The sequence below is a fragment of the Haliaeetus leucocephalus genome, unplaced genomic scaffold (assembly GCF_000737465.1).
Source record: "Haliaeetus leucocephalus isolate CR32 unplaced genomic scaffold, Haliaeetus_leucocephalus-4.0 Scaffold751, whole genome shotgun sequence".
In the NCBI taxonomy this organism is placed as follows: domain Eukaryota; kingdom Metazoa; phylum Chordata; class Aves; order Accipitriformes; family Accipitridae; genus Haliaeetus; species Haliaeetus leucocephalus.
This window is the reverse complement of record NW_010973187.1, coordinates 14116412-14143745: the sequence shown is the minus strand read 5'-3', so window position 1 is coordinate 14143745 and position 27334 is coordinate 14116412. Positions and strand designations below refer to the sequence as shown.

At 38.2% G+C, this 27334-nt stretch overlaps 1 protein-coding gene across 1 annotated transcript in view; it reads right to left on the bottom strand.

The window, feature by feature from the left end:
• USP6NL (USP6 N-terminal like) overlaps positions 1-27334 on the bottom strand; it is a 129990-nt gene that overhangs the window by 29292 nt on the left and 73364 nt on the right. The window contains exons 5-8 of the mRNA XM_010580995.1: positions 20710-20749; positions 15755-15835; positions 3935-4042; positions 969-1078 (exon numbers count right to left, since the gene is read on the bottom strand). Of these exons, the coding sequence (XP_010579297.1) occupies positions 969-1078; positions 3935-4042; positions 15755-15835; positions 20710-20749 (339 nt within the window). The remainder of the gene's footprint in view (positions 1-968; positions 1079-3934; positions 4043-15754; positions 15836-20709; positions 20750-27334) is intronic.

Below are 27334 nucleotides of genomic sequence, written 5' to 3'. Positions count from 1 at the left end.
AAATATATCTAAACTACAGTGGCTGCACAGAATAGCTCTCAGCTTGGGAATTTCTGCTTTGTATTCCACCCTGTGTTGCAGCCACCAGAGAAATTCCCCATATTTAGAATTTGTCCACAAAATACCTAGAAAAATAATATAAGAAGATGTTTGTTTTATTATCACATTAAAGTCCACAGCTCTTGAGTATTGCTTTTTGAAAATAGCAGACTACTGTAGAATCTGCCTTGGAAAGAAAAGGAGATTAGAAACTGAACCTATACAGTCACAGAAGGGAAAAAATATCCTCTTCATCTCAGCAGGGTGCTGATGCTGCAAGCTAGCAACAATACTGATGTTTGTATCGCCACTTATTTCACTATTAAGCATTTTTAAACATGACAGCTGCCTAATATTCCTCGTCCAATGGCAGTAAAAAAAAATTTTTTTTTTTAAGAAATCTAAAAGCATTAAGGCCTACATTTGTAAATAATTAAATGCTAACATATAAAATACTGCTTTATTTGGTCTGAATTAGATACTAGAAGAGCAATATAAAATCCAAAAGAAGGCTAAAATCTCTGGGAAGATAAAAGTTATTAGAGATGCAACAAGTTATTTTGTTTTTGAAGATACACAGTTAAATAAAATGATTACATAATAAATTTTAATTTATTAGCTTGGAATTCCCGTGCTTTTGTATTTACAATATGCAAGACTTTTTATTAAATATGAAACAAAATGAGAACAGTTTAGAAATGGTTTTCTTTGGAATGCTACTGACCACCTCATAGTGAGGGAAAACTAGTTGGTTGGAAGTGACCATCTGGTTTTGTGGTAGTAATGGTAATTACATCATTGCACATAGACAATCCTGCTTTGAAAGTTTGGAGCTTACATTCAATATGCTTGCATAAGTTGAAGAGGCTTGAGGCCTGATCGGAAGTCAGTTTTAAGACAAGCAAAACAAAACCTTTTAATTTACTTACTTCACACCATATCTGTCTCGAAACATGATATGATCTCTATACGTTCGATTTACATCAAGATCAATTTGCCTAATATCTGGCGAAGACCCTCGTGCTTGACACTTCAATTTCTGGGAAAACAGTAAAGAACAGAAATTAAGTTTAAAACTGTGAGCTCTAAAATACCAGAAACCTGCCTGACTGTACACCTATATTGAGGTATTTGCAATCTCATGACTTAAAACACTTAATATAGAATAGCAGCTCACAAGATAACAATTTTAACACCTAAAATATGCATATACATACATACAAGTCAGGCACATTCACACAGTATTGATGTAAAAAGACCAATCCCATAACACACATTTTTGTGACATGCCATTCACTACCCATATTCAAGGCTATGTTTCAGCATTTCAAATTTATAATTGCTATTTCTCAGGTAGGCACATCACTGGAGAAAAACAGAAAGTGAATTTTACTACTCAGGAACAAGAACCTAAGATGCAAGTTCTCCAGACTACACATCTAGCAAATGATTTAGTGTGGTTTTCATACTTTTCCTGTGTTTTTCTTGAAGCAGAAGTAATAACTACATAGCTGCCAGCTATTATCTAAGTATAGATAATGGACATTTCTCCAGTCATTTCCTCTGTCTTTCTATTCTAATCTAATGTAGTTGTAGAATACCTCTACTTTAGCACTTGCTTTAACATTTTATAATTAAATCCAATTTTGCAATTGATTACTTAGGAAGCCTGGACAGGTTAGATTGCCACCTTTTTTTTTTTTGCACTTAGAATAATTTTCTCTTGACACTCATTCATTCATTCTCACTTCTGTCCCTAGAAGTTGAGTTTGCAAGACATTTCAAACTGGATTCAACATGGTATTTTCCAAACATTACATCTGAGCAGGCAGGCATTATTAGAGAATACCACAGACAATCAAAAAGCAGAACTCTACAGACTGTGGTTGCAAGAAAACAAAAAGATTTGAAGACAAAAATAAGAAAATCAAAGGGATCAAACAGGGAACAATAACATCCATTAAGTCTGCTGAGCACAACCAGAAGCTTCAGGCACATCGAGAATTACCTGTAAGTCATTGAACCAACTGGTATCGACCATTAACCAGCACAACACTAACCACAATCTCAGCTTCCTGCACCTTCCAGTATAATTTAAAGTACTAACATCCAGAACGATTTGTCCCCAGACCCAGAGCCTATCATTTGTTGGAATATAAAAAAAGAAGCACTCAGAGTCCTTGCCATCATGGGACCCTCTAGCATGAGTGAAAAGAAAGGGTACCTAGAGTTCGAGAAATGGAAAGAAGATTAAGAACTGGTAATTGCCCTGCACATAGAGCTGAAAGAAGTTGTTTGACCTACAGCAAATGCGCATATTTTCCTTCTAATTTTAAGGTGTGAAATGTGTAAGTGATATGTGAATTAGGAGTGTTAATATCACTTCAGGAAATGGGAAAAATGGAGAGCAGTAAAATGAGCTTATCACAAATAAATAAGCTAGGATAATGATGGAAGAAACTCTTTCTACTTCTATATCTGAGCTACAAACGCTTTTTTGTTTTGCATTGAGCACTAGATGGCATTAATCATTTCTGAAGATGAATTCACCTATTTTTAAATGCTTCCAGTTTTACTCAGTATTCTTTCCCACAACTACATTATTCAGCATGAACTCTGTTTTATCCCTTTTGGATCTGCCACTAGTCTTACTTATGAAGTTAAACAAAACATAATAGTCAGAAAGAGCAGCCTGTCAGACTAAAGAGTGATAAATAATTTAAAAGGAAGATCACAGACACCAAAATTTAGATAACATCAGTGCCAACATCGATCTTCTTTCATAACCTTATAAGATTCCTTGTCTACTCAGACCCAAAGTCTCCAAAAAAGTGCTATTAGAAAATGCCAAAATCAAACAAGCAAAGCATTTCCTTGAAACTCTGGACATTATTTCTTTAAAAGGCAGTGGACATTTAAATTCCTGTGGGGAAAAATTCAAACACTCTACAATACTAAATTGCCTTTCTGTTAGCTAAACTCTCCCTATAATCCTTTAGCAGAAAGAGAGACAGACAGAGAGGAAGAGAGAGAATTTTAAAGGATTCGATTCCCCTTCTGCCTAACTTACTAGCCTGCACGTGAACTTTACTTTCCACTCTTGGGTCTCAAGTTTAGCTCTGATGGCCATGAGCTGTATTCACACCCACAGAAAAAGTAGAGTTAGTAGGGAAAAATTTAGAGGAATACAACCACAATAATTTAGAGGTTGTTTTAACTGCTACTCAGGTTGAGGGTGGGGGCTGGCAGGGGTAACACAGAGCTATTTTCTTTATATTCTAAGTTGGAGATATGCTTAAGTGGTCGATTTATGCCTGCAGAATTTTGTGGGTGACTCTCTATCATGAGTTGCACCTCTGAGAATACAACCAAGTAACCAGACAGCGCTTTGCAAGGGATATCTAAGCCTCACTTGGAGATGAGATGGCAGAAGGATAGCCAGCTTGTTCTGGCTTTTACAATATTAAGGCACCAACCTCCATCCCCTCCAGAATACTGGAACTCCTGTTACTGATATTCAGCCAACAAGGTGCTCCCTTAATAAACATTCTCAAAGACCTGTAGTTTCAGAGGCTTCTGTCTTTTTGCTGGGACAGGGGTTTTCCTTATTTTGTTTTGCTCTGCTTTTAGAAGGCCTTTTGCAAGTATTTGAGGATGGGAAAAGAAATGGAAAGAAGATCAAATTAATTACATGAATTACAGAACCAAAAAATAAGCTGAAAAAGTGCTTTTTCAATACATTGCCTTTTTCCTAGCTAAAACAAGCAGTAGAGTTCAATGCGATTTCTAATCCTTTTTTTTTAAACACTGCATAACAACAAAAGCTTAATAAAGCCTGTAGTCTTAGTATCCAAAATGTTTAAATTAATATTAAGTGGAAATTCTACAAACTCACATTATAAGTGTCTTTCATTTCTTCTTTCATTTTAGGGACATCAAGTAGTAAAGACCAGACTTGTCCTCTGAACTGCAGTGGGATTCCTTTATAAATTCTCCTATGAAACTGTAAAAACGAAAAGAAAATATAAATGCAGTACAATCTATAACATTCTGAACAAAAGGAACAGTGACATACAACATGCTAAAGAGAAAAATGCAATTATGTCAATTGTCCTAGCAAAGGGGTGACCAGCTGCAGACAAAGCCTTCCAGTGTCTTTTGAGTGACCAAAAATGTCCAGTGACGCCATCTGGGACCTCTGTTGACAGAATCAGCGGAGGCACAGGGAACAAAATGGACACACAAGCCAAAACATCACTCTGTGCAGGTGACACTTACAAGCCAGAACTTTAGCATGTAGGAAGGCCTATCAAAATTGTATCACCTTTGCTGAGCAGCACTTATTCTACAAATATTGGAAAGACTACTCCAACTTTTGGAATTTAGACCCAAAAAATCAGATTCTTAGCAACACTATTTCAGGACAAGCCACAAATAACTCACCATAATTACAAACAATAAATGGGAATGGTGAAAGGCAATCAGCAATATCACAAAGCTTTAAAGATTACCAGTAAAATAAAAGCATAACTGATTTTTGAATTCTTGTAAAACTGCACCAGTACGCTAAAACGTATGTATGTATGCATACCAAACAAATATGTGAGATCACCAAAAAAACCAGGACGTGCCATTTCTAAAGCTAACATATTTTAGATCATATTTCTAAATTAATAATCAGTTTTCTAAATGCATATTAAAACATTTGCACAAAAACAATGGATAAAAGATATTCTAGCTACAGTTCCTAAGAATACAGAACAACCTACCAATGCTGCACACAATTCTTAGCTGTGAAATAGAAAATTAAATTCCCCATTCCTGACACATTCTGTTCTGACACATAAAGCTTGTATTAGAAATGGGTCAGAAGGGGATAACTCAGTACCTGTGCATAACTAGAGTCATTATATAAACTATTTATCAGTCTTGCCTCTGACATGTCACTGCCCTTGCACTCTCATTCAGTGGTTTGGTTCTTGCTGGGCTTATTTGAAAAAAATCAGGAGCACTGACAACTGTCTTCCTCAGTTCTCTTCTGATTTGTATCTCTTTATGCTGCAGCATTTAGGAGCACGAAGAGCCTCTAAATAGAGAAAGATGGACTAGCTGGCTAAAGTCTTGGCTTTACGCAGCCGGGAGAGACTCAAGATAAGCAAAGCCTCAGAGCAACTGAATCCTAGTAATTCTAAAAACACACACACAAAAAACCCCATTATCATCTTTCAGGAGACATATCTAAGAAAAGGAAAAACAGAGAACTCTACCAAAGAAAATGAACCTTTCTGAAGTTCTGTTTTTACCATTATTTTAATGATGGCACAGGGAGACAATTAGATTTAAAAGAGAACAAAACACATGCAACCCCTCCCCAAACAATTTACTCTTTGCATTTAACATGCAATGAAAGTTAGACCTTAAAAATTTCAATTGCCAAAGCTATCCCTTCCTTGAAACATTTATAAAAGTTAAGTTTGTAACATAAGAAATACTTTAAAAGAAATGTCCTCCTCAAAGACAGGATCCTTTTTTTGTTTTTCATATATTTCACATCTCCAGTTTGGAAGATTAATGAACCCCTCATTGCACTACATCTGCAAACTTCCGGCTGTTTGGGATATATCAGATCTTTGAAGGTGTCTTTAATGCCAGCAACGATTTATGTCTGGATTTTAGAATGTATAACTCTGACACAAGTAAGGTTATGACTTTTCTTTCCATGTCCCCTTTTCCAGTGAAAATTTTAAATTGGTATAAGATGCAACAGCAATCCTGGACACTGTCCACAAATAAAATGTGCTTTTTAAAGAAAACTTTGCTGCTTTAATATTATTAAGAATGCTAAAGCAGCAACACTTTTAGTGTGAGCACAGTTGTGTCAGTACAGTTTCTTCTGTGAGGATAAAGAACAACCTACAGTGCTATAAAGCATCCTTCTCCATAGATGTATATCCAGACTTCAGCTCACACAGAGAATTTCAGTGTGTGACAACCTGGACACAAGGATAACCGCTTGCGAGAAAGAGGATAATTCAGTCTTTTGAAAGCCAAGCAACACCAATTGCAGTGGAGTCATCCTGAGATTATTAGCCTGTCTACTGAAAAGCAGAATAAGCCAAATTTGCGAAATCTTTTCTGGGAACTTGAAGGAAAAACATGGAAAAAAAAAATGCAGTGTGATATGTCCCCAGTGACATGTAGCTGTGTTCCTCAGACCCATGGTACAGCAACAGTATAACTTGACAACAAACATTTTTGCCAGTTAATTATTCATTTTGTAACTCATTTTCAAATGTCTGCAACAACCATAAGATTATTAATGAAGAGAATTGGTTGAAGAATAAATTCTCAAGACTACTGTTGTTCTAAATGAATATTTTCGGAGAAGGTCAGGTGGATATCAAAGGCCAGAAATAAGCCTTTGTAATAATCGTTTCTTATTGAAACAGAATTAAAACAAATCCAAACCATACAAAGTGTAGGGCTGTTTTGTTTTTTTTCAGGACATAAAACTGAAGGAGAACAACAACCAGTTTCAGAGAAGTCTATGGCATTTACAGTTTTCCCATCTTCCGCACTTCCCAGACTGAAACACCCAAACACTAGAAGAGTCCTTGAAGTAGTAAGTAAAAACTGAGATAGAGAATTGTGGAAGTGCTTTTAAAAGAAAAGTTTGGAAAATGAGTTGGCAAATACAACTTTAAAAAGAGTGGAATGGATAGAGAGTCTAGTTTCATCAGCCTACTATAGTCATGCCAAACAAAACAAAAGGAAAGCAAACATTTTCAGTAGCTAAGATCAGAATTATTGCACTACCTGACAGAATAAACCCAAATAACATTCAGAGCTCCTTGCAAACCATTTTAGATCTGTATCCAGCTGACTCTGCTGTTTCAACTATTCTTCAATTTAGGCATAGAAAAAAAGCTCTCAGTCATCTCAATTCATTACAAGATCCTGCCTACAGACTCAGCAGAACAGACTAAAGACTTTCACTGTCTGCCCTCTATATGAGAGAGAAACGTAACTCAAGAACAGAGCCTTTCATGGCACATGCTCCATTACACAGACGATGATGTGGAAACAAGCATGAAAAATTTTATATACAGTGGAAAACAGAGGAGTGGCTGATGCCTGAGAGGGTCATGCTGCCACCCAGAGGGACCTCAACAGGCTGGAGAAATGGGCCAACAGGAATATCATGGAGTCCAACAAGGAGAGGTGCAAAGTCCTGCACCTGGGGAGGAAGAGCCCCAGGCACCAGCACGTGCTGGGGGCCACCCGGCTGGAAAGCAGCTTGGCAGAAAAGGACCTGGGGGTCCTGGTGGACACCGAGTTGAAGAGGAGCCAGCAACTGTATCCTTGAAGCAAAGGAGACTAAGGGTGTCCTGGGCTGCGTTAGATAAAGTATTGCCAGCAGGTCCCCTCTACTCAGCACTGGCTGAGGACACACCTGGAGTACTGTGTCCAGTTCTGGGCTCTCCAGTACAAGACAGACAGGGACAGACTGGAGAGAGTCCAATGAAGGGCCATGAAGATGATGAAGGGACTAGAGCACCTCACACATGAGGAAGGGCTGAGAGAGCTGGGACTGTTCAGCCTGGAGAAGAGAAGGCCCAGGGGGACCCTATCAATGGACATAAGTACCTGAAGGGAGGGTGCCAAGAGGAGAAGAGCGCCAGGCTCTTTTCAGTGGTGCCCACCGACAGGACCAGAGGCAATGGGCACACACTGAAACACTGGAGGTTCCCTCTGAACATCGGGAAACACTTTGTCACCGCCGGGGTGACCGAGCACTGGCACAGGTTACCCAGGGAGGTGGTGGAGTCTCCGTCCTTGCAGATACTCAGAAGCTGTCTGGACATGGTCCTGGCCGACCAGCTGTGAGTGGCCCTGCTTGAGCAGAGGAGTTGGACCAGATGACCTCCACAGGTCCCTTCCAACCTCAACCTTTCTGTGATCCTGTGCAATTCTGCAATTTTGTGGAAAATGACACAGCTGCACTGCATCTCAGGGGACGGGGGGCGGCAGGGGGAACCCACGCATACTTCACAGCAAAAGTCACTTCTGATAATCATTCAGTCACCAAACAGTTAAAGAAAATATAAATGAGCAAACTGATTATTAGCTAACTGAATATCTTTACAATAAGTTACCATACCACTGCCCTCAGGTGTCTTTTATTTCCTTATGTAATATAAGGTTGAAAATATGTTGAGAAACGCTTGGTTAGGTCTGTATACTTGCAGAACCCTAATCTACTCTTCTGTTCCCTCTGAATTAATAATTAAAATAAAAAGTAGAAAATTCAGCAAGTTACTTTATTTTTTCTTCTACTTCTGGGGAGATTAAATGAGTCAATCATCAACAAATTCTTTAAAATTAAGGCTTTCTTAAGATAATAGCTCAAAACAAAATATAAGTATATAAAATCAGAGTTCAGATAATTGTTGTATGCAAACATGCATCATTCAAAGAATGGTGTTACAGAATCTGGGATGTTTCCATCAGCATAACACATAGAAAAAAGGAAGTCATCCTCAGTAGATATAATTATATAAACGCAACTTAAATAAAAATTAAGTTCTGTATCACACCTAAGCTGATCTTCAGCTAAGGACAGTTATCATAAACTCTTGTAATTATTACTAATATTGTTGAACCTGAAGTAGATAGGACAAGCAGACACTAGATGAGGCCCTACCACCTGGGAATTCAAAAGGAGCTTCTCATGCAAAAAGAAATTGGTCCTGTAAATTGGACCTTCCCATTGTGAAACAAGAGAATATACAGAATGAATTAAAAAGCAAGGAGGAAAAAAAAAATCTCTCAGATTTGGAATATTCCAAGTTAGCTATCATCTCAAATATTGAAGTCCATAACATCCAATATTCAATGTAGCCTCCATGCAAAAAACCTGGAAAGCAGACAACCTCCCCCCTTCCTTCCACTGCCCCAATCTCTCCGGCTCATAAACCCAGCTAGTTCCTGGACAAGAAACGAGGCCACTATCACACAGCACTGGTCTGAAGAGTAGGAACTGGCATTCTTGCTGCTACAAGATATAAAACTAGTTTTCTTGAAAATAAAACTTTCTCAGTTATGTCAGGAAGAACTGCACAGGCAGCAGAGGAACTCTGCCACCTCAAAAAGATTCAGTGATGAGAAGCATAAGAACTAAAATCTGAAGTCTCACAAAAAAGTATATTTATAATGAAAAGAAAGTATACTTATAAAGACCGCTGCCTTTAGAGGTTCTTCAACTTCTGTGGGTTGAATAAAATGAAGAGAAAGTGCAAATACAAGAGTTGCTCCATCTCATTCAAAAAATTCAGGAATGCGAAGAGGGTTCTTCATTAAGGCTCTGTGTTCAGACTCCAAACTAAGCGGAGACTTGATTATTATATTCTGTGTGAATGCCAGAACAGCTGGAAATTGCCTGCTACCCTGATTGTTTCTCTTCTTCCTTTCTCTCTCAATTTAGGTAACTTCAATCACAGATAGATGAAGGTAGACAGTGAAAGACAGAAATACTTCGGTGGAAAAGCCCAAATGGGAATATAACATATAACAGTTTTATTTAATCTTTCCTGAAAGTTATGATCATACTAAGCCAGGAAGGATTTACTGTCTGTGGTGGTTGATTGTACCCTGGATTACTAAGCAGTAGAATACAAATAGAAAATAAAAACATAAGCTAGAGAAAGACCACACTGCAACACAAACTTTGCTGCTCTGTGACACTCCCTGTATAAGAAATGACTGATGGGGAGATGAAAGCTTTGTTCTGACAAATATCAATCATGCAAAGACACAAGGGCAGTTACACACTTCAGAGACTGGTGTCTGTAAGAATCACGACGACTCCACTGAAAAGATGCCTAAATAATTGTATAGGAATCAAGGAGTTTTATACACAAAGAGGAAGTCAGGCAAATGCCAGGAGGCCTGCATGGGTGAACAAGTTGCTCCTGGACAAACTCAAACACAAAAAGGAAGCCTACAGAGGGTGGAAGCAAGGACAGGTAGCCTGGGAGGAATACAGAGAAATCGTCTGAGCAGCCAGGGATCAGGTTAGGAAAGCCAAAACCCTGATAGAATTAAATCTGGCCAGGGACAACAATTAAATCTGACAAGGGCAACAAGAAAAGCTTCTATAGGTACGTTGGTGATAAAAGGAAGACTAGGGAAAATGTGGGCCCTCTCTAGAAGGAAGCAGGAGACTTGGTTTCCCAGGACATGGAGAAGGCTGAGGTACTCCACAACTTTTTTGCCTCAGCCTTCACGGGCAAGTGCTCCAGCCACACCACCCAAGTCACAGAAGCCGATGGCAGAATGGGAGAACGAAGAACCACCCGCTGTAGGAGAAGATCAGGTCTGAGACCATCTAAGGAACCTGGAGGTGCACGAGTTCATGGGACCTGATGAGATGCATCTGCGGGTCCTGAAGGAACTGGTGAATGAAGTGGCTAAGCCACTAGCCATCATATTCGAGAAGTCAGGGAAGTTCCCACAGACTGGAAAAGGGGAAACATAACTCCCATTTTTAAAAAGGTAAAAAAGGAAGACCCAGGGAACTACAGGACAGTCAGTCTCACCTCAGTGCCTGGCAAGATCATGGAGCAGATCCTCCTAGAAACTATGCTAAGGCACACGGAAAATAAGGAGGAGATTGGTGACAGCCAACATGCCTTCATTAAGGGCAAATCGTGCCTGACAAATTTGGTGGCCTTCTACAATGGGGTTACAGCGTTGGTGGATAAGGGAAGAGCAAAGGACATCATCTACCTGGACTTGTGCAAAGCATTTGACACTGTCCTACACAACATCCTTGTCTCTAAATTGGAGAGACGTGGATTTGACAGATGGACCACTTGATGGATAAAGAATTGGCTGGATGGTCACACTCAGAGTTGTGGTCAATGGCTCAATGTCCGAGTGGAGACCACAGACACTGGCATTCCTCAGGGGTCAGTAATGGGACTGGTGCTGTTTACATGGACAGTGGGATCAAGTGCACCCTCTGTAAGTTTGCCGACAACACCAAGCTGTGAGCTGCGGTCAACGCACTGGAGGGAAGTGATGCCATCCAGAGGGACCCTGACAGGCTTGAGAGGTGGGACTGTGCAAACCTCATGAAGTTCAACAAGGGCAAGTGCAAGGTCCTGCACATGGGTTGGGACAATCCCGAGCACAAACACAGGCTGGGCGGAGAATGTATTGAGAGCAGCCCTGATGAGAAGGACTCGGGGGTGTTGGTTGACAAGAAGGTCAACATGACCCAGCAACGTGTGCTTGCAGCCCAGAAAGCCAACAGTATCCTGGGCTGCATCAAAAGCAGCGTAACCAGCAGGTCAAGGGAGGTGACTGTCCCCCTCTACTCCGCTCTCATGAGACCCCACCTGGTCTGGGGCCCCCAACATAAGAAGGACATGGACCTGTCGGAGCTGGTCCAGAGGAGGGCCACAAAGATGACCAGAGGGCTGGAGCACCTCTCCGATGAAGACAGACTGAGAGCATTGGCGTTGTTCAGCCTGGAGAAGACAAGGCTCTGGGGAAACCTTATAGCAGCCTGCCAGTACCTAAAGGGGCCTACAAGAAAGCTGGAAAGGGACTTTTTGACAAGGACATGTAGTGATAGGACAAGGGGTAATATTTTTAAACTGAAAGAAGGTAGATTTAGGTTAGATATTAGGAAGAAATTCTTCACTGTGAGGGTAGTGAGACACTGCAACAGGTTGCCCAGAGAAGCTGTAGATGCCCCATCCCTGGCAGTGTTCAAGGCCAGGCTGGATGGGGCTTTGAGCAACCTGGTCTAGTGGAAGGTGTCCCTGCCCATGGCAGGGGGGTTGGGACTAGATGGTCTTTAAGGTCCCTTCCAACCCAAACCATTCTGCAATTCTATGATTCTACATGGTTATGGAGTTGTACGTGGGTTCATTTTACTATGTCATCCTCGTTACCTCTAAATCATTACTCAAATACGGGAGAGACTGGCACATTTCTGGTTTCAATCTGATAACTCTTCCATCTCTTTCCAGTTCCTCATGGTCACACATTGCTGGCCTCCATTCCCCTTCTCCTCTCCTGCCCTTTTTTTTATTAGGTTAAGCACAGAAGTTCTAATGGGAAAACAGTGTGAAGTTCCCAGAGTCCCCATGTCTCTCGGTATGTTCTTCCGCAATAAAGATCAGGGGAAGATGTAAATTGAAGCATCTCGCATGCACGCACACACACATCAGCGTGTTAATGTTTTCTCATTAATTCTCCTTGTGAAGTTATGATGGAAAAAAAATAAAGCAGCAGCCTATAGGCAGCTCTGCAAGAGTATTAAATGAGAACTGTATTTTGCAGTCAAGCATATGACAGTTTTGGATAATGTAATCAAATATATGGATTCATTTACAGTATGTGTACAGTATGAACAGATTTCTTCAAGCCAAAACTCTCCCAGCTGTGTATTATGAAGGCTCATTACAAACAGGCTGTCTAAAGTCCTGTACTTTGTACATACCTGCTCTATCCCTGGGACCATCACCTTCTCTGACTCTCCCTTGGTCTCTTTTTAAGAGCACAAGCATCTCTCAGGTACGCCATTTTCCAAAACCAAGCCATCACTACAATTATAATCTACGACCCCACAACATTATTACTGTTGTTGTTGCTGCAATGTTCCCTTCAGTGCTGTTTCTAAACAACACTCATTTCAGGAGCAGCCTGACTGCACAGAAACCATGCAAGTGTCAGGTGAAGTGAGTCTTTTAAGATACAAGCTGTTCATTTTCTTTAGCAATTTGTTCCTCCAGTGTTAACGACTTTATCCAATCAAGTGAAGACAGAAAGCAAGAGTCAGGAATTGTTCTTGCAACTATTGCTCCCATGCTTCAAGAAGGCAAGCATGGAAAGCTGGTGCATTCTTCCAACACACTTTCAGATAAAAAACTGTCTTTATCTGTGAGTTTTGTACAACCCTGAGAACACCACCAGGCTTTCCATAAGAAGCAGTGACAAATAATGTCTGACTTTCCACTGCATACTCGGGAGGAGGAAGAGGAAGCTGATTCTTTATTCTGTATGTTCTGGTTCACTTACCACATAGGATGTGAGAAAGAAAAGGAAAACACCCTTGTTTTTAAAGTCTCAAGTGCTCCACCAGAGTTCAACAATCAGTGAGAATTTTTCCTAGCCTCAAGCAAAGTTCATCCCCTTTATGAACATACTGAATTATTCCTGCCACTATTTATAGTTCAGCCTGTAATTTGTTACATGAACTGAAACTCTTTCTGCTCAGCTGATCTGCTATACCTTCTGCATGCTCGGTGAATAGAAGATTATTCAGTTAAGTCAGTGTATCATGGACTGATGTTACAAATAGCTGAAAAGGAAAAGCGATGCTGCTTAGACAACATGTAGCTATTGTGATACCTGAAAGGTCATATTTATCATTCTCTTTGCAAACAAAGTAACTGCAACACAGGTTTTTTGATCATCCCTTTGACTTGGGAACATACTTGATCTTCAAATCGCCACAGTAAAGAAACAAAGCCACCAGTGTTATGACCTCTAGCTTCTCCTTCCAGAGATGACAGGACAGAAAGTAGGAGTGTAAGAAAAACTTGGGAAACAAATTGTTACTTTTTCATGCATTCACTTCATATTTTAAGAAAATTAATTTGCTAGCTTCTTAGTTATAACCTGAAAAACATCAACCACTGTCTTTGGCATTTTTAACAAAAGCGAAGTGCAAGACATAGCTTCTAGTCTCAAAAATAAAGGTAGTAAGCAGACATGATGAGTGGGGGACATGCTGAGTAAATTTCTCCCTCTACTTGAATTGTAGTATCTCAGTTCCCTGCTCATCAGGCTAACAAGCATTCTGGTCTCAACCTCTCCCTTTAAAGTTTTCCACTTTGCACAGAATAATTTACTAAAAAAAAGGCTAATAAAGGAGTAAGCCAATGCTGCAAGCCAGCCATCCAGGCAGTAACCTAGGATGCATAACAGTTGTCCTCTAGTCCTCAGCAAAATACAGGTGGATCAGCAGCATCAGAAAATACCAACAGAATCCCCAACAGAAAATGCGAGTTTTAAGCCCTATTGAAGGGAAGAGGGAATTTGAATTTGGGAACCTCATACTCTGTGCATTATCCACTAAACGGCCACAAAAACAGTTATGAAAACCTCCTCAGAACAGAGTGTTGGGAATATAGCCACTCCAGAAAGTTTTTTCCCAGCTGAAATTCTTCCATAATTTTAAGATGACCAAGACTACAATTCCAGCAAATAAACTATTCATGTGAACCTCCCTACCTAGCTTTCAAAGCAAGTAAAAGCACTTAGCACTTAATGGTATACCTAACATAACCCCCGTTCTGTCATTACCTTCAGACCACTATTTGTTTTCTAAGTAGGATAAAAATAATTCTGTAACTAAAAATCCCAAAAGCAATTTAAAGATTATTAATGGGCAATTCACTACCTTAAAACTCACCTGCAGCTTCACATAGAAAATGATTTTTTTATTTTTTTTTAAGTCAAGAAATGTAGCACTGCTGGGCACTGTTAAGTAGCTGTCAGCAGATTTCAGTTCTTCTCTACTGATTCCAAAATAAAAAAAAGCCCACCAAGTTATGAAGTATTCTATTCAAAAGTAGATCCCATTCATACTATCAAAAAAATTCACTTCTCTTGAAGATTATGAATGCTGCATTGCATATTATTCACAGAAAAACCAGACTTAGCCCAAGGGGGACTGGGCACTGAATGACTTCCTGTACTTTTTACTTTCTCACTTAGTGCAACTATCCTTTTAACAAAGCAACCAGGTATAGTGGGATATCCTAAGATATCTGTGCTGGCAAATGTGATAGTTTAAGCATCGAACTATATGCCCCATGTGATGACTACTCAAGGTGGTTTTCACTTGTCCATAACAGTAAGTTATCCTAGGCCCTTCAGTAAACCTGGGCTGCAAAAAAATAAAGGGGAAAAAAAAAAAAAAGGGGGGGGGGGGGGTTGAAGGGGGGGAACTGGGAAGACATGACCATGGAAGAGAAGAAGATTAAGAGTAAAAAACCCCTCATAGGTGTTAATAAGACACCACCAGTAACTCAGAAGAGTAACTTTAAAATTTAATTATTAATTAATACAATATCCAACATACAAAGGAATAAAAAAAGTGAAAAATCATAACCCTTGAAAGGGGATTTGTAATTCCTGAAGAATTCAGCTATACCCATTTAAAGGTGTCCCTCTTTTCAAGATTATAAAGATTTTTCTTTTTTTCCTCCTAGCATTCTCAAAGCCTAAATCAAACACAACTTCTAGCTCTCTGCAAGACAAGACAAGCAGGTCTGATGCTTCATTCACTCCACAGATTATTTTGCAGATGTGAACACAGTATGCTGTGTGATCCCAGTTCCAATCCCACAGTGCAAAGCAGTACAGCACACACTTATTACTATGAATATGTTAGAGAGCCTACGCAATATTGCCCTTAGAAATTCCTTGCATTTGACCACCAGTTTTCTTGGGTTATTATTATTTTTGGGTTACTGTGTATTATTGCATTTTGGAAGAATAAAAAGCCTTTTTCTTTCAGTGTGTGTTGTCTGGTTTTTATTTTCCCCAGATCTCATAAACAGAAACAATCTAATTTAAGGTTATACATTCATTCAGAAGTGATAGCTAATGAAAAAAGCACACATAACTTTACCTTTTCACTATTCTTGTATTTTTCCCAGCTTTTCAGCATCTTAAGCCATTTTGTAGTTCTTTCAATTTCAAGGTGCTTTTGCTGAAAAGAAATTAGAATTTTTTAATCTTTTCAAAATGAATACATTTAAAATTATTTATGCTTTTCTAAAAACACTGAAAAAAAGTTTAACACAGCATCAGCAACTTTTTATCCAGTCATCTAAGAACAGCGACAGAGTAACATCAGTTCACCTAAAACATCCAGAAAACCAGCCAACCAAAACCCAGGTAGAAACCCTTATTTTCAGCACCATGTAAAGAATTGTATTTTGTAAGAGGAGTTTAAGTACCAGATTTATAAAGGTTTCTTCTCTACACATTTTTGGCAAGTACAAAAAACTTCAATTTGTTTTTATATTCAGTAAATTTTCAGGCAAATAATTTCTGCTGCAAGCTTCTTAAAAGCTATTTCACTCTGAAATGATCTTTACCCAGACTTTCCCTAAACATGATTAGCTACTGTTTCCCAGTGATCACACAAACCATCCCTTCTTAAAAGGCACAAAGTACATGAACAAAAACAAGTGCAAGAAAGAGTGACAGCGCAGTAGCAGAAGTGGGAATAAGGTCTAATTCTGGACATTAGAAGCTTAGAAAGCCTTGCTATAATTCTCATCCTTGGCTTGGTACATTTCTACCTACATGGCCCTATAACTTAACATCAAGGATTTCTTCTGAGGTAAGATCTACTTGTTTACATTATATTACAAGAGTATCTCAGTAACAAGGTGATAAAATGGGAATTCAAAACAAAACAAACCCCATCTTCTTAAAATAAATAGTTATACTAAGTAGTATAACATGTAACATAAGTATGTGAATTCCATACATTATTTATATTATATACAGCTTTAAAAGCATGGGACAACCCTACCACCTTAAAGATAACCATTCTGCCTATGAAAACCTTGCTACAGTTGCCATCAACTTCTTGAATTTGGGAACCAAGCAAGCACTTGGAATTAGCTATTTTAGTCCCTGGAATTTCAAGGCACATGGGCTCTTCACAGCCAAAAATCTGTATTTTGTTGGCTCCAATGTTAAGAAGATTTTTAGTACGTATTTTCACAGCATGCAAAACTGGGCTGTAAAGTAGGTGAGGTGTCTCTGATTGTACTACAAAGTTAACTATTAACTGTATTTTTTTTTTATTTTTTAAGGACACTATTTCAACTCTTTCATAATGCTTTGGAGCTGAGGACCAACACTGGAAAAGCTAAAGCAGAAAAATGTATGTGTGGCTCTTGCTTTCTCTTCAAAGATGAATATAAACAAATATTAAGGGTTTTTTGTAAAGGACAGCCCCTCTCCCTCCAACTTCAAATTCAGGGCTTAATAAAGACAGGAAGGATATTCTGTTTCATATGGTTAGTGATACAATCTGGTAACAATGTAAGAGTTTAATTTCAAAGCTCTGCAGGATACTGAAAACTTATTAATACTTTCATTAAGTATTCATTAAGTCAACTTGCATCTGAAATGTTGGGGAAAAATATAAAAGAAAATTATTACTTATTGTCTCAACAGAATTCTAATTTTACTTCTAGCTTTTACTCATTAGAATTTGTGCATTCTTTCTTGGCTATCAATGCAACAAAATGGGCAAAGGACTTTAATCCAGGAGCCCAAAGCCTTGCAATTGCAGAATTACAACTTGATGACTGTTTAGGTCCACCCCAACCATGATTCAGTCCATGAAGTATCCTGGAAATAAGTTGGGTTTGGTTTTTTACATTTTTTCTATTTGAATCCAACTGACATGAGCCTTATATTTAAGAAAGTTATGGGGAAAAGTGTGCCTCTACTCTTTCAACCTTAACTTATCTAAATATTCATGTTGCAATCAACTGCCCACATTCTTGTTCAGGTTCCACGCTGTATTTGGTAATACCTCAACCACTTGCTTTTTTTTTTTTTTTTTTTAATTTTTTAAAACACTCTTCTTAAGAGTTAGGTTAGAGGGGAACTGTAGAAAAACTACTGCTTCCCAGATTTCATAGGTTTCACAACACTGTTTCCGATTCCCCTCCACACTCGCAACCCCTTTAAGAAATAACCATTTTTAACATCTCTTAAAGCAGATGTTCTCTAGGCATAGTTTAGATTGCAGGAATAACATTGCTATCAAGTCAGGAAAGGTCTCTGCCCTCAACAGGTTGTTCAGATAATTGGTAAGAAAAATAAAACCCTATCTGCTCCCACAGTCTTTTTGTTTGTATGTTTGATCTACTTTCAAGATTTTTGGTCTTTTGAGCCAGAAGCTCACTTCAATTGTATGTTTGTTCAAGCTTTTATGTCTTCTGTGTCAATTTATCCCAGTTCTCAAGTGATGCTACTGTAGTCAAAATAGCAGTTATTTCTGTGTTCAGCTGTTGAAAACTTTTAGCTATTTTTTTCCCAGTCTGAATTATGTTCACTTTCATGTCTAACAGGTGCAACACTGAAAACATGGATAGATCTGACGCAGCTCATTGCAGAGTAGAGGGATGCTGCTGCTGCTCTTTCAGGCAAGTTCCATGTAGTTGTCACCAAGAAAAAGAAAAAAAAATCCTTTTATCTGTCTTCTGAGTACATTTTACACTTTGAAGCATTTTTGCTATTGGGAATAACAGAATCCCTAACTGAAGCAGAGAAGGTTTCTTACTCTCATGTCAGTAAATAATACACTATGGAAAGCAAAAAAGGATGAAGTTAAGTTGGCAAGCATCCATCTTTTGTGCAGCATTCTACCTTCCTGTAGAGCAAGTGTGCTAGAGCTGAGGCTTAAAGCAATACTTTAGCAGAAGCCTCAGACAAAACCAGAACTGGCTGCACTGCTCCCTGGAGAATTTAAAAACAAGTAAACCAAAGACAAAACACAAACAAACTGAAAATGACTTACAAAACATTTCATAGCACTTCAAAAACAGTCAGACACAGACTCCAGATTTCCTGAGGTCAGTTCTCTGCCTACTTTTCCCCTCTAGATGATCTTTCCCCCCCTAGTTTTATCTCAGATGGGCTGGATAATTCATCTGAAGGTTAACTAGTTCATAATGTAGGACAATGATTCAATGCATTTAAGTCACCAAATGCCCAGCAAGGTAATGAAGCTTCAAAATTACTCTGCATTCACAGTAATAATGCCTATTCTAAAAGTATTACACACATGAATACACACAAACACATAAATACACACACAGAAAACCCAGCTTAAACTTTACACTTGAATATATGTGACGAATAGAGATTCAAAATTCACAAGGATACACAACCCTTTATTTAAGTTGCAAATGAAAAGAAAACATGACTTAGGAATGTTTTTTAAAATTTGCAAGTAAGGCAAAAGGAAAGCATAAATAGTTCTGCCAAGTAAGTGACTTCAAAAGATATTGCACAGAAAGCTTTTAGTCTTAGCCTACATTAAGATGACACGTTAATTATCCTATGAATGGTATCTTGAAAATTGTAAAGATTCAAACACTGCTGACAGAAGACAGATAAACCTCAAACCAGCAGAGGTCAGGATATCATCAGGAGTATAAACAGGAGCCTAATAGAGGAGTATTACTGTATGATTATAAAAAGGCACTAGATTTGCAATTTAACATTGACTCAATAAATACAGTTTTTATGCTGACATTTTGTCTGAGACAGCATGAATACAATATGGGACAGAGAACTGAGACACTATTTCCCCCCAATAATTCAAGGCTAACTACAAAGCCACAGTGAATCAGAGCTTCAAAACACATATACCACAATAATTGCAAGCTGTCTAGTATTTATGCTCATAGACTCACCACCCTGCTGTGTCCTTCTGATGGAAATGAAATTATATATACACTCAGTACGTTATTAAATGTAATGAAACATGGCAGAAAAATACAAGTATTTCAGGCTGCATACGCAGAAATACACATGAACCAACACAAAACAAAAGGGACTCAGAAGTTCCTTTCTTTTACAAGAAACATTTCTTAACTAGCTCTACACTGAAGCTCAGAATAATTTATTTTCAGAAGCACTGCTGCTCTTAACACTGGGGGAGCTGAGCTGACTTAGAACAAGTCATTCCATCCCTTTTCCATGCACTCTACTTATTTTTGCAGCCAAGAGGGCTAACTTTAAACTTCCAGCTTCAAATATTTTATCTCAAGTTTTCTGACGATACAGATGATCAATATGGACAAACAAGAAGGATCTGATCTGGTCTTGGAGACAACAATGGGCCTGACAGACCAAGGGGAAATACCAATAGTAACTAGGCCCAGAAAAATAGAAATTCGGTTCCCGATGATTTTAATAAAAGCTTTCCACATTCCCAAAACATCAGTTCCCAAACTTCTCCTCTAGTACCCTCCAGCAGCAGAAAGATTTTTGAGCTAGGGCCTGCACCAGCTGCTGACAGGTCTTGCACGTCCAGAATACACTTGGCTTGTCAACTCAACATTACAAGGGAGGTCATCACGTTCCAGTGGCAGCCAGGGTATTTGTCACCATTTACCAAACTAGAAAAGCACGCTACACTGTACACCTCAGCATCAAAGGCACCACCTCACTTGGACAATCCATCCACCCAGCACAGCTGATGACAGCTCATGACAGAGACAATAGCTCTTGCTCTTTCAGGACAGAGCCGGGTGTGATCTCTTAAATAGCTCTGTTTCCTTTACTAGGTCATATAATGGGTGAGGAAGACTCATGTCTCATTGCAACTAGTCAACGTAAGATTGCGGGGGCCGCAACGTATCTGTGGGCAAGTTAACACGGCCTCAAGGACCACAGTCCTTATGGGACTTAGAACATGTTTCCTTGGGAATGCAAATCACTAAAATGCTTCATCTCCTCATTTCACAATGACTTATATTTTAGAAGTCGTAAATCTGTAAACGTTTACTGCCTAGTCAAAAAACTGGAAGACACTGGACTCACCTTTTCTATCGCTGCATCATGGACAGGAAGCTCCTCTGGACTGAAAACAAAGACAAAGTTTGTATTACTCTTGGTTAATCTTGGCACAAAATAATTTTTTGTATAGGTTCTTACAAGTAATCATTTACAGTAGCAACATGTAGTAACAAGTAAACAAGAATTCTGAACTTTAAAGAACTAAGACAATGACACACAGGAACCCTTGGAGATTTTTGGTGGTGTTTTTTTTTAAAACACTGTGAAACTTACGATATTTTAAGTACAGAACCAGAATTATTTCTATCTTAAATCTTCTAAATCAAAGGAGTTGTGTAGCTTCAAAATGCAAGGACTTAACAGAAAGTTCATTTTTCTTTAGTAAAAGCACCCTGTGCTGTACTGCTGAACTGAAACCTAAATGAATTTTTTTGTTTAGTAGACCATATTATTGTTAGCTGAAATGCCCCTATAAAAGGTTTTCCTCCATTACTACTGTGCCCTGAGTAGGCACTGAGGCACTGCGACTTTGCTTGACTTAGGAGAGTTAACTTCCATTTCCTCAAAACTCTAGAAAATTCACTGAGTAACAGGGAGGAGGTGGTAGGAAAAAAAACCAACAGAAATCAGCTTTATTAATAGGTATCTAATTAATATTCAAAAATACAGTGCTTTCACTTCTTAGCCTAACTCTAAAAAGGCAGGTTATTAATTGAAAGCTTGAAAAGCAGCCTTTGAACAGATACATTTTCAGACTTTATATTATTATTTATCTATATTATTATAGTTTCATTCTGAGGGCTCTAACTTCTATTTTTCTCATCAACAAAACTTGTGTTTTTCTTATCAAAAGTAACTGGACCTCTTTGATGCCAAATCAGCCTGCCTTCCTTTGCCTGCATCACCTGCAGCTTCTGAAAACATAGCAGCTCATCTGTAAATAGCAAGGCTCCCTTTTTCTGCTCTACAGATCAGATAAATAACACACCCAACAAATCTTGTTTAAAAGGGACTAAAAAGCAGGCACTATGTGAGATCCTTTAAAATAAAAAAAATTCCTATTGAGTCTTGATATTATGAAAAAATTCCTACCCACACCATTATAGCTTTCTATAGCGAGGGCATGAAAACCCAGTATTTCAGACCTGTATCAAACCTGTGCAAGGGCAAAAAACACACTGGGGAAGGCTACAAAAGTAGTTGCTGCTGCAGTCAATGTAAGAACAGTCTGATGCAAAAAGCCTGAATTATATTTGATCTCATTTATTTAATTTAAAAGATGCAGTTTCAGATTCAGAAGTTATATTTGAATAAAGAAATACATCTGAATTACCTCATCTAATGGAAAAGCTTGCTCTGATCAACACCTTTTCAGAGACCACACACACAAGTCAAAGTTTCCAGTACACAGCCTAGAAACTAATTTAAAAACCATGAGACTGTTCCTTTTGAACAGCATTGCAAAAAGCAAAATCCATTCATTCAGAAGCACTTTCCAAGCATCTGAAAGTTTTCATGACGAACAACATCAAAATAAAGAAAAAATCTGATTAACATCTGTCTAATGCACTGGAAATAGCCTACATTCAGTGCTACCTGAGGTTGTAAATGCTATAAAATTGTAGTATCGTGCACAGTCCCATATAACTAAATTAATAAACTGAAAGTAGGCCCTTTGTATGCCAAGTAACACCTAGAAATTAGGCTTATTTGAACAGAAATGAAAAAGTAAGCAAAGGAGAAGAAAAAATTCAATTTAATAATCTGCTTGGGGGGGTTTCTTGGGTGGTTTGGTTTTAAGTACAAAGATTGCTAAACCTTTCAAACATCACTTAAAAATTTCAGTTCTTCATTGACAGTTGCAGGCACTGTCTACTTCCACCAGAAGCATCAGTCTCAGAGCAAGATGAGCACACAGCAGCCTCATTCTTTGTGGCCCTACAAGATCACACCAGCAGCTGGCTGCACACACAAGAAACTCTTTTTCCTCCAGTGCTGCCAGCAGCATGGAAGTCACCAATCTGATGGCCCCACATCCCTGCAGACTCACACCGGACACAGCAACTCCTCTGCTTAACTGGTACCACTTGGCAGCTTATCTTCACATTTGCTAATCCGTCATGGAAGCTAATCACATGAAAGATTAATCAAATCTTACTTTATCACAAAGGAAGAATGAATCACACGATTTACTACGGAATTGCTCTTTGCTAATTTTGCAAGTTACCATCAGTGTGCAATCAAAAGGCATGGCTGAATCTACCAAGCAGTGAAAAGAAGGGTCTTTTGTCCTGGGAAGCAGACACCATACTCCCTCACTAAATTAATTTAGCAGCAAATTTATGACCACATTCCTCGTTATTTCTTTAGCTGCACAGCTATGCACTAATACCACATACCTACATATTTTTAGCACTGAAATTCCACAGGAGCACATTAAACCAGCCCCATGTTTTTATTCCCTGAGATGGTGCTAGCAGCTGAGCACCAGAAAAACAGCGCAGCAGCTGAGCGAATTGCCCCAGGCTGCTCAGTAACTCACTGGACTGGAACGTAGGAGTTCCTGGAGATCTTCCTCTCAATTAACTAGATTGCACTAACTACGCCCATGTACTCACATACATAATATTCAAATCTACCCTGCAAGGACTGAAGGAAAAGCATAGTGGGCAAACAAACTCAAGTCCCTAAAGATACTTTAAATAAATACATTTCCATTTAGTGTATGTGGGTTTTATGCAGAAGCATCTTGTATTTTTTTTTTCTAAAAAGGATTAGGTGGGATCAGACACAAAATCAATTAATGTCTATTAAAGCAGTGTAATTTTATTGTACCTTCTTTTTTTCTTTATAATGATGAATCTTCCCCTTCCTGCCCCAGCCTAGCAATCTAATTTTGTTATACCTTCATTATTTCTTTTAATCTTGAATCTTCTCCCGTCATTCCCAGCCTATTTAAACTTGTATTTTTCAACATTTTTATCTGTGTACTTCACCAAGTAATAACGTGAAGTAGTAAACAATATTAACATAATATAGCCACATCCTGCCCTAAGATGACTACTTTCCTTTAATAGCTCAAGTAATATTCATTTAGGGGATACAGAGAAAGAGAACAGGGCTGATTAACCTAATTAGCTTAGAACCATACAATACTTGATATCCAAAAGAGGAGTCACCGACACAGCTTTTAACTGAACTCCTGTAAATAAGGTTCCACTTAGCAGAAACGAAATCTTAACACTCTATTGTCCTCAATAAAGAAAGAGCCAAAGTAGTTAAATTCACCCTTTTCATCAGACAGGAATCAAGAATCATTACAACTGGTATGTGCCTTTGCCCCAGGCATAAAAACTACAGCCTTCCACCTGCAGGCTGGGCAGCCCACATTACCATCCAACAGCAGCTCAAGGGCTCTGAGTGCCACTGCCAAGCAGCTCTGGTGTTACAGCATTAAGAGAAAGTTCTGATGATGTTGTCTACAGGTTTGGGACCTGCAGAACGCTGGGACCAAATCCTAACTCCAGTAAGGAGCAGGGTCCACATGAAGGCGTGCTAGGTTTCCTACTAGAAAGCTCCTCAAAGACATTTCACTGGGAGGAAGTACTGGACTCCAAGGTTTGACTGGAACTCAGGACCTCTACCCATGATCCTCACTGGTAGTGATCTGCAGAGCTGGCCCAAAGTCGTCTTCCTATCTTTCAATCTGGACTATTACCACCTTCTGGTGAGGATTATAAGGCCTGTAAGTTCAAAGAAACAGGATTTCATTTTGAAGAACAAGGACTTCATTGAAATTTTTATTAGATTATAAGTGATGAATGGATTTTACCTCTTTAAATCCACTATGATGGTTAACACAGATTTTCATGAATTTTTCAAGATAACTTAAAAGAAATATTAATCTTAAATGCATAAGTATCTGACACTTCGGAACATTAAACATGCAGAGCTATGTTTTTGACTATTAAGCCATGTGTTGTAATTAGCCTCCTCGAGTTACAGTGGTAGTTTAAATAAACTGAAAAGTCTCAGACTTAACAAGCTTACAGTCACCTACCCACTGCTGCTGTTTAAATCAGTCGTCTTTAAACAGCACTTTGATATATTCGTTCGAAATAAACACAAGGAAAGACTTTCTCATATTAGTCACTCAGATTTATTCTTTTCCTACATTTGTATTTAAATCTCAAATATGTTCCCTGCTGGCTCAAATCACAGCATTTTACTGCTTCTAGTTTGGCTTAAATAAATTTAAGAAATGTAAAGCCTCCTCCATCATTTACAGCTTCAGTTGAGAATGGAAGATGTTTAGTGCAATAATCAGCAGTCTTGATATGTTGATAACCCCAGAACTGTAAACTCCAGAGGACCAGTTCAATTCTTCACAGTTGCAAGTTGTATAATGCCTAACACTCAATTTTTCATTGGGAAAAAAAAGTGGCAAAAATTGACGATAATAGACTAAAAATCTTTATCACAAAGCTTACTTGCCCAAAGAGCTGTTACATTTAAAATTTTTGTAAGCTCTATTTTCATTTCTCTTAACTTCTATTTCAAGACACGCCACTTGCTTAAAAATCCTCTCTACTTACTGTACTCTTTCTTACCCCAGACAGAATTAGCCACTGCACCGTGAAGAACTTTGGGGTCCTTTAGGCCTAAACATGTTGCAGGAATAATTGTGATATGCGCAAGTCATTATTTAATTAAAAAAAAAAAGTCAATTAAATTCAATATTCCTGTATTACTGAACTCACTATAACATGACTATTAAAAGACTGGAATCCTCATAAAATCTGTGGTGCGGACCCTACACAAAATAGTTTCTCAAACTATTTCTCAATTATTTTCTCATGCTGTCCTCAAAGTACTACTAAGTGGAATAGCATCACCTTGTATCACTGCATGCACATTTTAACTGAAAAGTATTTTGAAATCATATTTGGTGTCACATATATAATACAATGTGGGAAAAGTTTCTTGCAGAACACTTATCTTCATGGTCTCACTGACTTAATCATGAAGAAAGAGACGCTCTGCATTCAGTTTTTCATTTGTGATGCAACATTAAGTATTTAAATCCATGAGGAAAACATACTTGCTACCACCAAGGAGAATTATTTTGAAGGAATTCTTAAAAAAAAGTCATTTTGAAACTTCTATGATCAAAGAATTTATGCGAAACATCCACAAAAATGTTAGCAAGGCATAAAAATCAAAAGCGAAAGTGTCATGAAATAAATTTATGAAGATTGATCATACACACGTAAGATATGAGAAGGAAGGGAAGAATTCAACTGACATATCTGAACAAGAAAGGCTTTAGTACAAATGGAATTGTTTGTGTGCTATACAATATAGAACTCAGATTGTTGAGTAACAATTGCAGCAACATTTCAGGACTCAGATGTATTAGGAAAAAGTAAATCTTCCCAAGTATGAACAGTTTTTACGCTCTGTAATTTGTCAGAATTGAGTTGTAGGAGTCTGTAACTTTACTAGACAAAAAAAATTAGTATCTTCACACTGGGAAACCAATTCTACAACAATAAACGCTGAACTGACTACGTGTCCTCTTAGGTCTGCCTCCCTTTCAGTGTCCAATATATGGCACATAAACCTGTCAAAGCAATACACAGGATTATGGATAATTACAACAGTGCTTTGGAACAGAATGACACCTTATGTTTTATATATATATACATACTGTTTCCAGGTAGCTTTTACTGCGTCATGTCATACAATATACATACTGTTCTTTGTTCTAAAATTAGCTGAAAAGTGCTTCACAATCATCTCATAGAAGGGAAGATAAATAAAACTAATTGTGTAATTCACAGGTTGCACAGCATCATTACTTATAATGACTACTTTTATGTCTGCATTATGACACAAGATGGGCTACAAAGCAACATGTTTTCTGAAGTCAACTGAAAAAACTCATTAACCATTATAAGTAGAAATAAAACAATATTTCTATGTCATGCCTTTCTTTAGACCTATGATTAAGTTATTCTACTCTTTATAGCACAAATCTAAAGCACAACTTAGTGTTGAATCCAGATCCTTTAGTCCAAACAAGTTAATTTTTGGAAGAACTATGATTATCAATGTTTGCTTTAGTCTTCCAACCTTTGAATGGAAATTAATAGCAATAGTGTCATTTTCAAAACCAATAATACACGGAACAGATTTCTGAAAATATAGGAGAAAGTAAGAAAGCTGGTTTTCAAACTAAATGATGGATTTTTCCCCACAGAAAATACTATGGATTACTTCCTTCTTTCCATTACACATTTTACTTATATAACTCAAAATTTTGATTGTGTTTGTCTATCAAAATAATTGCAGCTCTGCTACTGTAATCATCCATTTTTAATTTTCACTAAATAACCTCTGCACAGTATGGGGGTGGTGACTACAGCAGATTAAGAAACAGCTTTCAGAAGTTTTGTTAAAATTCATAAGCAAGCCAAAGCATTTAATTAACATACGGGATAAGCCAACGTGATATTCCACAATATAATTATCAGGAAATATGCTGCAAGAAAGAATTTAATGCTGGCAAAAGACTGGATCACATGTGATTTTCTGACTAGGTTTTAGTTACAATTTTTGTTTGTGTATTCTGTGGATGTTGTTGCCA